The sequence below is a fragment of the Acanthopagrus latus genome, chromosome 22 (assembly GCF_904848185.1).
Source record: "Acanthopagrus latus isolate v.2019 chromosome 22, fAcaLat1.1, whole genome shotgun sequence".
NCBI classification, from domain to species: Eukaryota; Metazoa; Chordata; class Actinopteri; order Spariformes; family Sparidae; genus Acanthopagrus; species Acanthopagrus latus.
This window is the reverse complement of record NC_051060.1, coordinates 15,426,679-15,443,919: the sequence shown is the minus strand read 5'-3', so window position 1 is coordinate 15,443,919 and position 17,241 is coordinate 15,426,679. Positions and strand designations below refer to the sequence as shown.

Genomic DNA, 17,241 nt, shown 5'->3' with positions numbered 1-17,241 from the left:
CTTACGAGGACTGTAGCATTAAGGATACTTGCATGTAAATGGTAAGTGGAATACCATTGCCAAATTGTCAAATACATGCTAATAATTAAACAAAACATTTGAATTACAATAAAACACATCTACATGTATTTCCCCTTTTACCATACTTTTACTTCTTCAGTCCATTTATGTAGACAAAAATTGCTTGGTGTCTGTCTAAACAACAATTACCAGTCCACAAACCTGCTACAAATTTACCGTATTTTTGCAGATAACTCAGGAACACCAAATTTGAAACGTTTAACCAACCATGTGGTTATAAATCCACCACTACTGAAACCTACTGTCACAAGACAATAACAACATTTCATCTAAATGAGAGGGGGACTGGTTTATATCCGAGGGGGACTAATTTATCAAGTAGCCATTTACATGGAAAAATACATGGGGGAAAATAAAGGGCTTTCCACTGCAAATAGAGGCTATTTGTCTACCCATCTACACATGAAGAAGTAGTGTAATTTCTTACACCTCTTTTTGAATAGAAGGTAAATGTTAGCATAAGACACAAAGACAACACCCACCCCCAGCCACAGTCTGATCTCTCTGCTGCCATCTGACGAAAGATACAAAAGTGTCCTCTGCCGTACCACCAGACTCGATTGATTTCACTGACCCTTTGTTGTTGGCGTGACTGCTGCTCTGCTGTGAGTGGCCCTCGCCTCCTTTCTCCCATGCAAGACAACACAGCGTGGGTACATGGACTTGTGCAGTGACATACCTCTTTCCTTTATTATTATAGCAAAGACTCCAAAAAGTCGGAGATGAATAACTGACAGCTTGAAGGAGCTGCTCCGTGTTTCTTTACATCTCTGGAATCCCACTCAGGTCCCTCGGCAGATTCTTTTGGAGAGGAGCAGTTCAGCAGAGGCGGAATGTTCTTATGAGCACCATGAATAATGCATGTGCTTAGACCTTTTGTTTGCTTATTTTGGCTTTTTGCTCTGTAAGGATTCGTCACTGACAGAGACATAGCTTTTAATTCAAAGTGTTTTGAAAGGCAACAAATGCCCACTCTGCTGAACACCGGTCTCTCTGAGGAGAAAACAAACCAGTACACAGTTTTTTTTCCCTGATAATAGCCTATATCTGACTTTAAATGAAATCTTAGTGCAAAAAGGAAAGTGGAGAGAAAAAATGCTCGGTGCAATCTGGAGAAATGATGTAACCTAGATTCAGTTATGGATATGGGACAAGACAGTTGAGAAGTGGTGAGTGACACAAAGAGAGGAAAAAAAGGAATCTCCACTGGGAAATGCATCACAGTTATGGAGCGATAAGCTGATATGTTTCATCAGCTGTTGTTCCACATCTTCTGTATGCACTGGTTTGCCTCAGCGCTTCAAAGACAGACTGGCTCGGAGACAACTATTTGGTATTGATTGATGATGACTGTTAGATACGATCTTTTCATCTAGCTGTCAGCTACGGCTCGAGCCAGAATACTACTGTATGTTCAGAGTGGCTCAGGAAAATACAATTTACTTTGCAACCAAAGTAAAAAATCTATTTAACTTCAGAGGTATCTGGTAGAGGCTACATCTGCTGCTGCTAAACTATTAATGTTCATGTGATCTCCTCCAGGAGATACAGTATCAGATCATGAGAGCAACGCGCTGGTTCTAAACTTTACTTTTATACAAGCGCCAATTATTTTAGCGCCTGTCTACTTAGCCAGATTCTGATTTTAATAAGGAAACTAATTGAAAGAAGGGTGCTTTACGAATTGTTAACAATGTTTTTCGATTATTATTTCACAATCATAACAATGGTTTTAAGGAAGAGAGAAATTTTTGTTCTGAAACTTTCTACAAGCTCTGATGATTATTATTGGAGAATGTTTTGTCTTGATGAAAATGTTATCATGATTCTTAAAAAAAGGTCTATATTGTGAAATATTTTCCAACACATAGGCTACAGTAAACGCACACACATACACACACACACACACGCTTGGCATCGTGTTGGCATCAGAGACTGATGCATATGACTCTTACGGAAAGCAAGCATGTGGTTCTGGTCATTCTCACGCTTTGGCATGGCTCGAGGAATTACACGCTCCCCCACAGGTTGGGAAAAAAAATTTGTCATCGCTTGGGCTCTTCAAACATTTCAAAGTACCCCACGAAGATAAGATCACTGGTATGCAGCAACCGAGAGAACAACAAGGTGGATCTCGGCAAAAGTTTTTAACATGGCTGAAGCAGAAACACAAAAATGTCACACGTTCATGCACAGCTCTCCGCCAGAGAAGGTAAATAGAGTGATAGTACGAGGTATTATCTCAACAAAGGAGAATTACCGTCCTCATCACAGCATGCCGCGTAGTTAATTATTGATTAACTCTGCAGAGAGAAGTCAGTCAGGGTGGGAGGACTGGCTCCATGCTGGGTCGGCTGGCCGCACGCCATCCCGATGAGCCTCTCCAGGGTTGATGCGCATGTAATTTGACCATTACAGCCAATCAACCATGTCTCATGTAGAAAGAGCTCTGTCTGTAAAACACTGTAGATCACTCACTGCCGCGTGAATGGACCTTGTTTTGAGACATTTTCTGCTCGTTTCAAAGTTGACAGCTGTGAGTCCAAAACTGCATCTGACTGGGCTGAATTTGGAAGATTCTCTCCACAGTAGTGACAGACAGTATGGTGAGTTAACCTTAGACTGAAGGCAGCAGAGTACAGAGGTGAAAAACAGAAGCTATTAGGACATGTAAGAATTCAGGTATTAACATCCATCTGATCACAAGTGGGCAGCTTTAAGCCCATCACCCGGCATTAACTTGCATTTGGATCTCATCTCATGCAATTGAACGTGTACGTCACCAGAACAAATGGATGGGGTTTTTTTGACACAAAGAAAGAAACATCTTCATGTATTATACTGACTGAATAAACAGGGGGCCTGAATAGTTAAGACAGCATATCGCAAAGTTTATAAAGTTTTTCATGTCTCTACAACAAACAAAATCAAGTATTTTTTTTCAGGGAGTCTGGTGACTCTCTCCACAGACAATAAAGAAGAAGTCTATATTAGTTACTGTTTACTGTATTTGTAAAATAAATGTTTACATACCAACATTTCTCATAAATTTAGTGCAAATGCTAGTACCACTGGCTGACAGTCAGGTCGTGTGATGCAACTGCAAGGGATATTATTTTTTACCCAACAGCTCTGATTCTAAACTCCAGAGAAATATGTGAGATGGTCTGTCAAAACAAACCTAATTTAACCTAACTCAAGGAAAGTGGAGACACTGCAGGATACAGACCTGCTTTTCTAACTAGGACAAACTGCAGCAGAATCTGCTCTGTAGTTGACCTGAGATTGAACTGAGATGGGATTTGAATGTCTAAATTCAGTAAGTGCAGACTCAAGATTTCTTTTACAACGCCACTGAGGTATTTCCGAAGCCAGAAAACAAGAAAACCACACAAGAAGCAACTAAATAAAATAAATCTGATCCACATGCAACGGGGTGCCCGTGTTCAGCATGAAACCGAGCAGCGGCTGCAAACCATCGATGCACTGGGAGCTTTCACTCAATGGACCTCCCATAGGGCAGTGCGCTGCACAGTACACAGTTGTCTCAGCTGTTAACCTCCTCCCTCTATCCTCCTCCTCCTCCACTTTTTCCCATGCTCCATTGTGTCTGGACTGACTGCCGCTCAGACAGGCCTCTGGGTGGGCAGTTCAGCAGTCAAGTATCTGAGCACATCCTCTGACATACGAAGTCAAATGTCTTGTGTTTGGAAATCCACCGTGGGCTCTTGGGAGAGTCGGCCTGCCTTCCCCACGTCCCACACAATAGACCTCAGACAAAACGAAGCCGAGCCGAACAACAGAGAGGATGACAGAGGGGGGGAAAATGGAGGAGAGAAGAGGGGTGCTCAGGGACAGGGGATGATCCTGTGGACATGAATAAATCCTGCTTATACGATGACACCATAGTCTTCCGCTTCCAGTCTGGATCTCAAAAGAATCAGTACGAAACAGATGTAACAGGGACTCTAAAAATAAAAGCTACAGCGCAGACATCACACCGCGACTGCCCAGCCTGCCTAAAAACAACCACAGAAAAGGGTGGCTGGTAACCTCACATGCGATAAATCACTTAGAAAATGTCCAAAATTTTTCTTATGTTCAACTATCTGAACCCGGTATAGGCTTAGTCTCTCAAGCCCTTGAAAATCTCTGGATTACCCCAGTCGTTCTAATTTAGACATAGCCTCGAGCGCAGAACAGGGCTAATTTCCTTGTGTCAAAATTAATGAAGAAGATAATTTGCTGCAGTGAAGGGAAAAAAACACGTTCAATTCACACAAGCACCTACACACAGACACACACGCGTGCGCACAGGAATACTCACACTATCCTTTAAATGAACCCCCAAATGGGGCCAGAGAGTAAAGGGAGCTTACTGCAGCTGAAACCAAAACTAGGTTAGTACATCGGCAGTGAGACATGTGGGATTTGACACAAAGGTCTCAGATCTCGGCTTGCGGAAGAGACATTAATCAGTTCATGAGAATTTTTGGCAAAAAAAAAAGAGCTCAGTTTCTCATTTCACCGCTTGAACACAGCGTTCCTGATAGTTTCTACCTCTAAGGTGAAACACACTTCTTCTCTGTTACGTAACGTTTTTATTGAAGCCATGTCAAACTTCTGGACGTCTTCATTATCCACAACATTTTGTAAAGATTTCTGGTTCAGGTTGTCGTGAGGTAATTTTTGAGAATCATGGAGATTTAGAAATCAATTCAGTGCACTGGAGCATTCTTTCTCTGCTCAGCATGAGGGTTTAATGATCGACCAACACACGGATCTGTGCTGTCGGAGGATCACACATGACCACTGAAGACAGAAAGTCTGAATGCAGTATGGATGTTTATATGTCATTGCGAATTAATCCATTGCTCATTATGTTCCATTCAAATGCACATTAAGCCAATTGTAATTAGTGTTCATTTTAATGGCAACATGTAGCAACTGTTATTACATTCCTCCAGGGATTTTGCGTTGCACATCCATAAAGATGGGGGAGTTGCGAGAGAGCAAGCAGAGAGAAGCAGCGGCAGTTGAGGCGATCAAAGGCGAAAGCTGCATTATGGGAAGTGTGGTATACATAGTTTGTAGCAGAGGTGGCAAAATGACGCACATTCTTTACTCAAGCAGAAGTACAGATACTATCACAGACAGAAAGATTCTGGAAAAAGTAGAATTTTTGATTCAACGACAAAGTACAGGCTCCGACATATACTCAAAGGATCCCTCTGAAGGACATTTCAACAAGCCATTTCTGTGCAAAGTCTCCCTCGCTGGTCTTGTTAAGCCTTTGCTTCGTCTTGCTAAACTAAAGTAAAAAGCATGTTTTGAAAATGAAAGGAAGAGGAAGTAGAAGGAAGTAGAAAAGTACAGATGTGTAAAAAAAAAAAAAAAAAAGGTATACATTGCATTTAAAAGTGGCAGAAAATGTCATGAAACACGTCCCTGAAGCAGAATATATAATTCATGTTCATTGACATAACATCCACAGTGATACCAATACATGTGGGAATGTAAAAAAAGATTAAAATGATGTGACACAAGCGTCTGAGTTTTATTACACCATTTTGTCACATCTTTAAATCACCGCTCTAATTTGTATTCAATTTAAAAACAACATTCAGCTTTTTCATTATATTTCAGTCTTGCAGTCACAACACAACATTTAAGAGGAGAATTCTCTCCAAACCAAACGATTGATTACAATTCTGTTTCCCTCCATATCCACCATTCAATCAGAACAAATCAGGCAGGCGGGTGATCTCCAATGAGCCAACTACAATCTATTATCCATTAGAAGCCTCGGGGATGTAAACAAACAGAAACAGGATAATTGAAAACATCTCTTAAAGCTAGACAGGGCCTTGGACTGATAACATTTAAACTGCTCATTACAGGAGCTTCTAGTTTGGACAGCTGAGTTATGGTGGACTGTAGAGATTGGATCTTTCAACATGGAGCACTGAAGTGTGAAAAAGAATAACGCTTAAATATCAGGACTTACAGCTCACAGAGAGAGCACTTTGAAAGTGCTGACGATGTATAAAAAGAGTTTGATTAAGTATCTGTTCGTACTGGGGAGTTGAAGCTAAGTGACAGGGATATATATTTTATTCAGCAGGAAACAGAGGAGTTTAAGGCCGAGAGAGTTGTCAGACCATCTTTACCCCCTCTGTGAATCTGCATCTGTTGCAGTCAGAGAGACAGCTGTTCCTATGGGGAGAGGCAGCAGGCAGACAGAGCCCCTCTGCTCACACTCCAGGCCTCTCCACACACTTTCTTCATCCATCCATCAACCACGGGTAGATGAACGATCATGCACGGTTGATGATAATACTCACCGGTGTCCTTCCTTCAGAACCATCCTGTTCCCTGGTACTGACACCCACCCTTCTCATCCAACCGCAGCCCTTTGTTTCCCTAATAAACTCGAACACGAACGTGTTTTATTCGCATCCCGAAAGGTTGGTGATGTCTATAAGCAATAGACTTGGTTTAGTTTTCTGCACACACTGAAACTGTGGAGGGGATATCTGTGATTCATCAGCCTGTAGCTTAATCGGAGGAAGCACACAAAATATTGAAGTGATCTAATAAACCCAAAATGAAGCATCCGATCTCATCTCGTAAAAGTCTTTAGTTGGGAAGAATGGGGGGATGAAAGTGTAAAAGACAGTTCAAGCGGAGAGTGACATGGCATTGGAGCGTGTTAAAGGGAGACGCGACACAGTTTTAGATTGGCAGGTTTGCGTTAATGTTGCACATCCTTTAAATAGCGCACTGAATATTAATGCGTGCAAATGAACGGTGACAGAGCACATGCTGCTGTCTAGGGAAGCTTTGGATATGGGCGATGACACAGACAGGGACAGTGGGATGCAAGGTCAGAGGATCTCACTGGTGGTCAATGTGGCTTACATGCATCATTGAGCAAAGCCAAGTCAAACGGTGATTCGGCGTTCAGCCATCTGGAGATGACCACTAGCATATAGTGGCGAGGGCCTCTGCCACATGAGATGCGATGTCTCTTATCCTACAGCAGTGCCGCAGCGCTCGCGAGTCTATCAAGATTATTTCTGTCATGTTGAAAGCCTCATGCGCCCATATAATGTTGACAAATCACTGACGCCCACCAGCAAATGCACTCTCACTCTCTTGCCCCCGCCTTTTCCCTTTTTTCCTTATCTCCGGCTCCCGCATGGCCCATAAGATAGCGACATAAAGAGGGGGATTCTCCACGGTCCTCAGCTGATTGTGAGGTTAAACTGGGCAGGGTGATGTTCAGCCTCTTCCTGGCTGCACGAGGAAATCCTGTTCATAATTCTGTCTTTGTTAACAACCCAGGTCTCTTCTCCATGAAATGAACTCTGTATCACCTCTGCCACTGCTTTAAGTAACTTAGAGGAGCCTGAATTACTATACTTGGTGTCTTGTGCAAACCTCAATATGTCTCTTTGGGACTGCCATGAAGAGCCCAGGAAGAGACGAAACAAGTCGACGTAGCCTGAGAAAACTTTGTCAGAACCTGACGGAGTTGAAAGCAGCACTTTTCAGTACAGAAGACAAACAGACAAGCAAGGATGACATCCAGCGCAGGTGAACCAAAAAGGTGCGGCTGGCATATTTCTGCTGACATGCCGCATAAACTCCGTATACTTTAGCGGAGATGGCTGGTTGGGCAGCGAGATGAGCGTGGGCTGCAGGAAGAGGCAGGTAATAAGCCGTGTATTTATGAGGTGCAGCGGTGTCAGTGACATCTGCATAACCTATTCATGAGAGCCGTGATGGAATCTCAGTTATCCTCCGCTCCAATCTTACAGGTGACAAAGGAGGAAACGCAGAGGTGAGGGTGGACAGAATGATAATGAAGATGAAAATGGAGAAAGGAAGCAGCAGGGGAAAGGTAAAGGAGGCAGGAAATATGGGAGAATCGAGGGGTAGTGGAGAGGGTAACAAGGGACGTGCTAAATAGTGGTAGACGGATGAGGAAAAAGAACAAGGAACAAGCGTAAAAGATGAGAGAAATCGAGAGACGTGGAGAGAAAGAGGGAAGCAGAAGAGCGAAAAAGACAAGAGCGAGAGCAATTACTGGGAGACTGAGGAGGGTATTTCAATAAACCTGTACATGTCGATTCCGCCCGGCACATCCACTACTCATGGCCTGCACTCTGCATACCAATGATTCAGACGTGCCATAACTGGAATTCACAATCTATACAGACAGCAAGGGCAACAGCATTAGATATTCCTCCGGAGCACAGAGGAGGAGAAACAGAACAGCCAAAGCTTTGTGTAGAAATAAGGGACAGAGGAGAAAGATTGTCTCTCACCTAACATGTTGTTTCTCTTTAAACAGAGCTACGAATATCTCTGCTTAAATCTGTTAAGGATTCAAGCTTGCGATTCATTCATTCCCAACCTGCAGCTACCTTCAGAACGTTACTGTATTTTTCTCAGTCAAATACATGTTGATATCCGACCTGTTCGCTGTTGCTGTACCTGTGCCGCCTCAAAGTGGAGGCCCGGGGCCTGTTCTGGACCCCAGGGGGATGTTCCTGTCTCCACCAGGACAACAGATGGCATTCTACTCAGCCTGGGCATGACGTCAGGAAGACACAAGGAGGGCCACTAAAAAAGACAAGAACACAGGGACCTCTGTTGAGGTTTACCACAGAGGTACGTCCAAAAGGCAAGCACACATCTTGAGCTTCATCCCCCGACTCATGATTCTCAAGGGCACATAATGGCGTTCCGGTAGCTCATCACACAGTAATGACTGTCCTTGGTTTCAAGGAAGTGGATTGGCAGATGCCCAAAGACCAAAAAACTATTATCCTCCATGGCACCATCAGCTTCCCAGAGGAGCTGAGTTTAGAGATTTCAAATGTTTGATCAAGGGTCAACGACAGTATTAATATGTATGGACAACTGCAGAGTACAAATAAGTACAGGTTTTTATTAAAGTTGATCTGTAAAAAGAGGCAAACCAGTGATTTGGCATCACATTTTGTGGTTTCACGACATGCACATTTTACTGATTTTTAGTCCCACATGTTGGCCAGGCTCCAGAATACTCCAGTTCCCATATTCATATTGCAACTCACGGCATCTGTCTTTTGACCCTCTCTGCCAAACTCTGTGTCTTAAGTTGTTAACACAAGCATTTCTCAGTTCCTGTGTCATGAGCATTCTGGCCGCTCATGTACATCCCAGGACAGGAAGGCTTTGCAGAGGGTAAAATTACCCAGAACGAACATCAGTACCCATCTACAGAGCATCAGTGATACCAGTGAAGTGAAGTGTCTGCACAGAGCCCCAAGGGTACAGCTGCCCCAGCCACAGTCTGTTCACCCTGCTGCCGCCTGGCAAAAGATACAGAAGTATCCACTACGATAGCATCAGACTACGGAGCAGATTCTTCCCTCAGGCTGTGAGGGTCCTGAACTCATCTTCAACACTACCTATGAATAGTTACAAGCTTAAATTGACATTGTCAGGATTATTTTCTCAAACTTTACAAAGCATCTTTTGTAGCCCCAGGAGATGAAATACCACTGTTGTCATTGTGAGTAGTACTTCCAGTGAAAAGTAAACCGATATTCATGAGTCACTTTGCCGGAATGCGCTGAAAGTATCAAATACTCAACTGGCACTTAAAAAGTGGGCACATTGGTCTTTCCTGGAAAAAAGTGTATTACAGCGCATCTAAACAATCAAGAAGTGTGTTTAGCCATGTTATAGGGCAGCACTCTCAAGTCGTGGTTGTGGGGGACCCCTGACCTACATGTTTAAGGGGTTTCCCTGCCCGAGCACTCCTGGTTCAAAATGAATGGGTCCTTATCAGACATCAGCACGAGCTTGATGACGAGCAGATAATTTAATCAGGTGTGTTGGGGCAGGGAAAAGTGCAGGGATGGGGTTTCAACCACAAGTCTGTGAAACAGTACAGTAGATTATGCTTCAGTGGATTTTCTATTAACTTTGCCTCAAGCCTTTTCATGCTCACAATTTGATATTTAAATGGAAGATTTTCGGTGGAGTACTCCCTTAAAGTTGAATAGTGTTTCAGTTGCACTGTCATCAGTATATCCAACTTGGCGACACATAATGCAGTATATCTTGCACACCTCAGCACCATTTGTCTCTAGCTTCACTGTGAACATGTGCTCTTCTGTTACCTGGCTATACCCCGAGGCCAATAATAAGTACATTAGGGGCTAATAATGGCTTATTGATCATAATAAAATCAGCTTGTTTTCCGCCAACGCCAGCATCTGTCCTGCTGAGCAAGAGGGTTGGGTCGAAAAAGTCCCCTTAATTCTTCTGTGCAAGGAAGGCCCAAAGCATTAGCTTGTGTCTGAATGATGAATGGCCCATACAGCGAAAGGAGTCTTGTCCTCTGTGGTTGTTTTTTTTACAGAAGTGAGTGTGAGCAAAGGCCACCATGCTACCTAGGCTGTGATTAAAGTGAGCCATTGTATGGTTAAGCAGATTGGCTCGCCAGGGCCACCGACAGTCTTGGTCATACTTCAGCCAGAATGATCTCTCAGCAGGATATTTTACTGGTTAGAGGGCATACCTGGGCACTTCCAGTAACCCGCTTAACCAAGCTCAAGGTAGCACTGTAGACATTCCCACAGTAAAAGTTAATGGTGCAAATTTGGGATTTGATTTGTTCCTGACAATGAGGGGGATGTTCCTGGTTCGGCTGGTGTCCAACAGAACAGTGATGGAATACTGAGTCAAAATCTGCAACAGCCAATAAGAGTGAGCTGCTGTTGTTACTCACCGCCAGCTCAGGCTGCAACATGAAGGAGCCGCCCTGATTCAGTCTTCTCAGCCATGACTTTTTGGCTGAACGCAATCTTCTATAAATCCAAAGTGCCAGAAATCGCTACGCTGAAATTGTTAAGTACAACAAGTAGTGTGTAGTTGTGTGTCTTGACTGAACCATCCTCTATTAAACTAATAAAATATTTGAAAATATATCGATCAAATCTGTTGTTTTGGCTGTGGTCTCCCATGTTTTTAAACACTGTATAGAATTTGATATATTGGGGACACATATTGACTGTATGCAGTAACAATAAGGTAAACCCATCACTTACATGTTAATAAACTTACAGAACTTGAGTTTCATGTTTGGTGGTGATATAAATCACTGGTTCCCGACCAAGACAGGGTTGCAGGATGGAATGTCTCTCAAAATTTGGCAACACATAATATGTTTTTCTTCAATCTTTGCTTTTCATGGTAATTATTATATGTTTTTACCTTCAGGCCACTAAAACATTTCACAGATAACACGTCCAAGAAGTAGACATAACTATCTGAACTACTCACAAATCACAGACACGCAAGTGATGATGGGTTCTCAAAGAGATAAGGGGTCTGCTGTGAATTTATGGATTCATGCCACGATATGAAACTTTTCCAAGGTTGAGAGGTCTCAATCCCCAAGACCATTTGGAGGAAAAAGAAACCTGGGAGGTAGGAGTGAGGAGGTAATGGTATCTTCTCTCTCAACAACTATTATCAAGGTACACTCCAAATGCCCCTCAGTCCAGACTGTTTTTGCAGAGGGCAGCTCAGAAAGGTGACGGCATGCTCAGCAGAGCGCAGCTCAAAGACAGGATGTGCTTGGAAAACATCTATGAAATAAAAAACTGAAAAACAACATAAAAGCCGCCTGTGGTCTGATGAGGAACAGACCAGATAGATTAAACTGTCCTGGCCCATCTTCACCCCAGTTCCAACACACAATGACTGGACAGGAAATTGACACTGTAATAGCATATTTTGGAGGGAATTTGGGGCAATTTGTCACTCCCTGACAGCATGCCCCGTCCCCATGAATTGCACTTCTCTCAATACAAAAAGCGTTGAATTTAACTGACAGGAATGAATTTTGCTTGGCCATTCTGGAAAAAAAATGAAAGGGAAAAGAAAGCAGTGTGAAATGTTTTTCATCTTGGGAGTTTAACAGGACTGAAACACAAACATTTCCCCCTCTCATTCAGTCAGGAAAGGAACGTCACGGCACAGTTAGGTAAATTATACGCAAACCTGAATTCTTCCAAACATGCATGCATTTCCACCCATTTCCATGTGTTCAATGTGGAAATGTGCGACAGGGTTAAAAATTGTGTAGTGGCCGGGGAAGGAGGGAGCAGATGACCTCAGAACAATGTCCTGTCATGCACACTCCCTAAATAAAGACTCAGAGTTGATTTTACATTCTATAAATATCCCCTTATTTCTTACATTTTAGTGTTTTTTGTGAGCATACTATCTGTTAAGATATGTGCTGGTCTTGCAGCTACACGGAGAGTATCTGATCTTTCCCCTGCTGTTTTTCTCTACGGCTATTAGAAAACACAGGCTCATTTTGTATTGCGGTTTGGCCATTGACAGGATCCTGGCTGCGGCCGAGCTGAACCCTCGCACCGTGTCTGCCTCAGTCAGCATTGCCTCCAGAGCACATCTCCCAGTCACGCACCAACAACCCGATTGTAACGGCTGGTAAATAAATAGGTGCTGCTCGTTGTCTTGTCTCCCCCTGCTTAACATGGAAATACACAAAACCCTGATTGCACAAGAGGCAGAAAATAGTAGGAGGGCAAATTAAAAGACTTGGCAGTCAGTTTCTGCCAAACCAGCGGCAGAATGTTTTTGCTTGCCTGGACACATTCCTCAGGCGTCCCACCCTATTATTATTAGCAGAGCGTGTGTGTGTGTGTGTGTGTGTGTGTGTGTGTGTGTGTGTGTGTGTGTGAGGGTCCGCGTGTGTGTGGTGTACAAAGCATGCAGAGCATGTTGAGAAACAGCGTCTCTTGGACTTGATAACCCACTGTACTTCAGTCGCGTCCTTGAGCTGTCATGCTTGACCTGGAAAATTAGAAAATGCATCAGTAGACTTGTGGAGAGGGGCAGCAATCCCACAAAATTGTAAAATGATTATAGCAGTTTTCTGAGGGAATGAAGATGAACTGCTACCAGAATGAAACCCCTCAGATGATGGACATGAATTACTGAATGGTACTTGTGGGTTTTCACAGCCATCAGTGCTGGGCCTCAGAGTGTTGATTCTACACGTAAACATTATCTATAACGGGAAACGGGTTGTTCAAGATAACCAATCTTTTATTGGTTGGATTTGACAGATAATCAGGAATCTGTGTGTGATTTATTGATTAATTACTCTGCTTTTCTGAGCAGTTCATTTTGTTATTGTCTTTCATTCTAATTGTTGCTATATTGTTCATGTTTTATTAGAAACTGAATATAATGCAGCACAAAATTAACAAATTCCAGAAAACTCTTGACTCTGGTCATAAGCTATTCGGTACCAGGCTATTTCCAGGTATAAATGCATTGATTCTGAAAGTTGCATTATTGATGCTTGACATTTTGAGTTTAGCAAAAACAAAATGGCTAACTTAAGAGACTTAAGAGATCTCCAGTCTCTCTTTCTCTTCATCCATTGTTGAATTTATTGTAGCAATTGAGGCAGGATTAATGATTACCACATTACACCAAGTCTAAGCAGAAAAGGTTACAGTCAGAAATCAATTTCAACCCCTTTGGTATCTGCATTCCTCTAATTATAGCTCATATCGACATGGCTCCAGGTATTTGAATCTATTTTAATGGAAGAAGCGTAACCTCGGATTCAAATGAAGCACATTATTTAGTCGGGGAAATCAGAAAAGTGAGGATGTGTGTGTGTGTGTGTGTGTGTGTGTGTGTGTGTGTGGAAGGCCCTGGAGACACAGGTAGACAATCGCGCGCGCACACACACACACACACACACACAATGTATTAAAAAAAAACGAACAAGAAAACCCACATCTCCTGCACTGCACAGAGACAGACCACACAGTTTGCCGTGCCATCACTCCTCTGCCTCTGCTGTGTATTTACCACCCAGAGACAAATGGTCTCCTGGCACTGCAGCACTTTAATGAGCCTTGGGGGGTCTGCAGGAAGCACATTTATCAGCACAGTTTTATTTCAATTCACCACCACCTCCCGATGCACACACATGCACACAAAAAAAGAGACAGAGGGGCACAAAAAACTCTTTGACCCCCTAATGGAATATTCCATTATGAAGCAGGCTGAGCATTTTTTCAAGCCCAAAAGGTACAATCATCACAGTGTGAGCAAGTGAAGCTAAATGGCAAATGAGAGCAAGGAAGTCGTTGAGCAGCATGCAGAAAGTGTCTAAAAACTGAGATTATGTTGCTGAAAAAGGGGGAAAAGGATTTGATGGCTACAACTGTGTGCTCTGCTTGCGAGAGGGAGCGTGATGGACTCAGTGTATCAGACACATGGGGGGAACAAACAATGAATGGATAATTATTTCCTGATCAATACTGTAATGGAACAAGGCCTAGAATGCCAAATCCCGGCAGCTTGTTGTACTTGGGAAGAAAAAGTCCCAGAGGAATTCCAGACCTCTGGTGGAGATTCTTTTATTGATTCCCACACATTTCACACAGGGAGCAGGCTACACTGTCAACAACACTAAGATGTCCTCCATTCTTCTTCTTTCTACTTTGTTTCATTATTCATCGATGTCATTTTCTTGTAAGTCCTTCTCTGCTTGAGGCGGATTAAAATTTTCCCCTAATTATCCCTAATTGACAGTCTCTAGTGGCTGTAGGAATTACTACAGCAGCACAGGAGAAAGTCAGGTAATGATGTACTGAGACAAAAGTCCATAGAAGAAGGAAGATGAAATGGATGGATGAGTAACCAAAATGCTGGACTTTCACCCAGGAGACTTTGCGTTCATGTCCTGTGTGAAGCCAAAAGTCAACAGTGGTTTATTTTAATGTAGGTGTATTTGTAAGGTTAGCTACTTCACGATTATTTTATCCAAATCCACCATTTTTAACCAAGTAGTTTTAGTGCCTAAACCCAACCAAACTGACCATAAGAGGAAGGCTTGCTACACCAGAAGCTGGTACACTGCAGTGTTGTTTTGGGAGTTGTTGGCCATTGACCTATTCAGTCATATAGGCACGAGGATGTGTTCTGTCAACACTGAAGCTGCAGCAGTAGGAAGCTTGTACTCAAGTTTATCAAACAGATTTTCAGATTGCAGAGCAACCCCCATCCATGTTTCATGTCATGACTCTGATGACATTTTCATTTAGCTCTGGCACAGACAAGATGACAGCCCCATTGTTAAGCACAGCTACAAATCTCTAATTGGCTTGGTTGCGTGTCCAACCTGTTAAACAGCTGTCTGAGCACAATGTGAGACATACTGGAGTCTACAGCTCTGATTAGTTGTGAAAAGAAGATCACAACCTCCCAAAGCCAAAGGTGATATGTTCACCTTGCTTGAGATGCATGATCAACAGTCTAAAAACCAAAGAGGTTTAATTTACAATAATAGAAATCAGGGAAAAGTTGCTTATCTTCAGATTCGAGAGGCTAGGACCAGCCCATGTTCGGCATTTTTACTTAATGTCTGACTTGAAAATTGTTGCTGATTGGCTGATCAGTTAATCACCTAAATGTGTCAGCACCCCTGACAAGATAATGTTGTACATAGCTTGATACCTTCCTGCATTTATGTGTGTGTGTGTGTGCATGTGCGTGCGTGCGTGTACACTTCCTGATGCCTTGGTTAAAGCTTGGACCTGTCCAGAGTTGACAGATGAGGCCACAGCTGCCCATTAAGGAGCCACTTACTGTAACTTCCCCTCTGAATAATCCATCCCATCAGCCATCATACCTACATTTAGACCAGTGGCCGACATCCAAGCGTGCGCAAAAGCACACACATACGCACACAGCCATGCAACACAATTCATCAGATCAATTAATTAGTCCTTGAGCAGTCGTTTATCCCTGTCTCTTTTCTGCCATCACGCCCTGCCTTGTTGTGTAAAGCACATGTGTAATTTGTGTGATGTGTGTGTATGACCTCAGTCACAGCCATTTCATTAGCCAGATCAATTAACTTTAACATTTGTTCCAGTTTGCCAGTGGGGGGGAAATACCTGAAGCAAATGGAGAGAAAAGAGGGCTCCGGGCTGAAATCCCCTTCCGTCTGAGCTGACAGGTCCAACCTGAACATATGGCATCTTGTTCTCTTTGAGCATAATGCTGTTAGTTTAAACTGAACTGACTGGCAGACTGTGCATGGCAATGAGATTAAGTATGAAGTAATTAAGATCCCAGGGATGCTGGTTTATCTTCATTCAGATTACCTGTCCCATGCACTTTTCTCACAGTGGGCGGCTTGGCCCAAAGATAGCCACCGCTTCACCTCTGTTATCTACTCAAGCTAATCAATTCGGCATCACTGTGTGTTAACCAATTCTGATTCTATCTATATCAGCTCTGATTGAACTGTCAGTGTCATACAATATCAAAGGGCCAAATCAAAGCTTGGTAAGTTAACAGTTCCTATTGAATAGTCATTAACCCTCTGTGCCCAGTAGTTATGGTTAGTTACTTCTTACTCAGAGGTATAAATACTCATTATGCTAATATTTTGAAATATCAAAATAAACTTAACCTTCGTTTTTTATGATTAACAGAAAGCTTAAATAATTAAGGGTCTCGGGCTTCCGGTTTGGCTGATGGAGTAGTAAGACTTGTGGAGGAGCCGCTCTACCAAACTCCAGATAACTTGCCCATTTAATAACTCGAAAATTGAAATTCAACCGAGTGAGAACTAGATGGCGGGCAGACGGAATGTTAAAGGCCAAAAAGGTGATGAAAATATGCCAAAATTGCAAGAAAAGAGTAACGTGGCGCATCAGGCAAGCAATGCTAAGTCGGCTCAGGCTACTACAGGTGGAGAAGCCACAGCACACCTGAGCGACACTCGACCGAGCATGGCCCCTGAAGACATAATTACGGCGATAAAGGCGCTAAAAGCGGACATAAAGAATGGCAATGAAGGCGTTAAACATGAGATAGTCGGCCTGAGACAAGAAATTAACGGCAAACTCGACAAACTTGCAACGGAAGTGCAAGGTTTATCTGACCGCGTAGAAGAAACGGAGTCGCGCGTGGGGCAGATGGAGGACTGGGCAGAGGAAGCAACCCGGGCGCTCCTCACCTGCCTGGAACAACAAAGATATCTCCAGCAAAAAGTTACTGACCTCGAATCTCACTCAAGAAGAAATA

The 17,241-nt window shown here is 43.0% G+C and overlaps 1 protein-coding gene across 4 annotated transcripts in view; it reads right to left on the bottom strand.

The window, feature by feature from the left end:
• sash1a (SAM and SH3 domain containing 1a) overlaps positions 1-17,241 on the bottom strand; it is a 270,190-nt gene that overhangs the window by 198,529 nt on the left and 54,420 nt on the right. For all 4 annotated transcript variants that reach the window (XM_037085802.1, XM_037085801.1, XM_037085799.1 and 1 more), the window contains one exon: positions 8,584-8,712. In XM_037085802.1, coding sequence (XP_036941697.1) covers positions 8,584-8,712 — 129 coding nt within the window. The remainder of the gene's footprint in view (positions 1-8,583; positions 8,713-17,241) is intronic.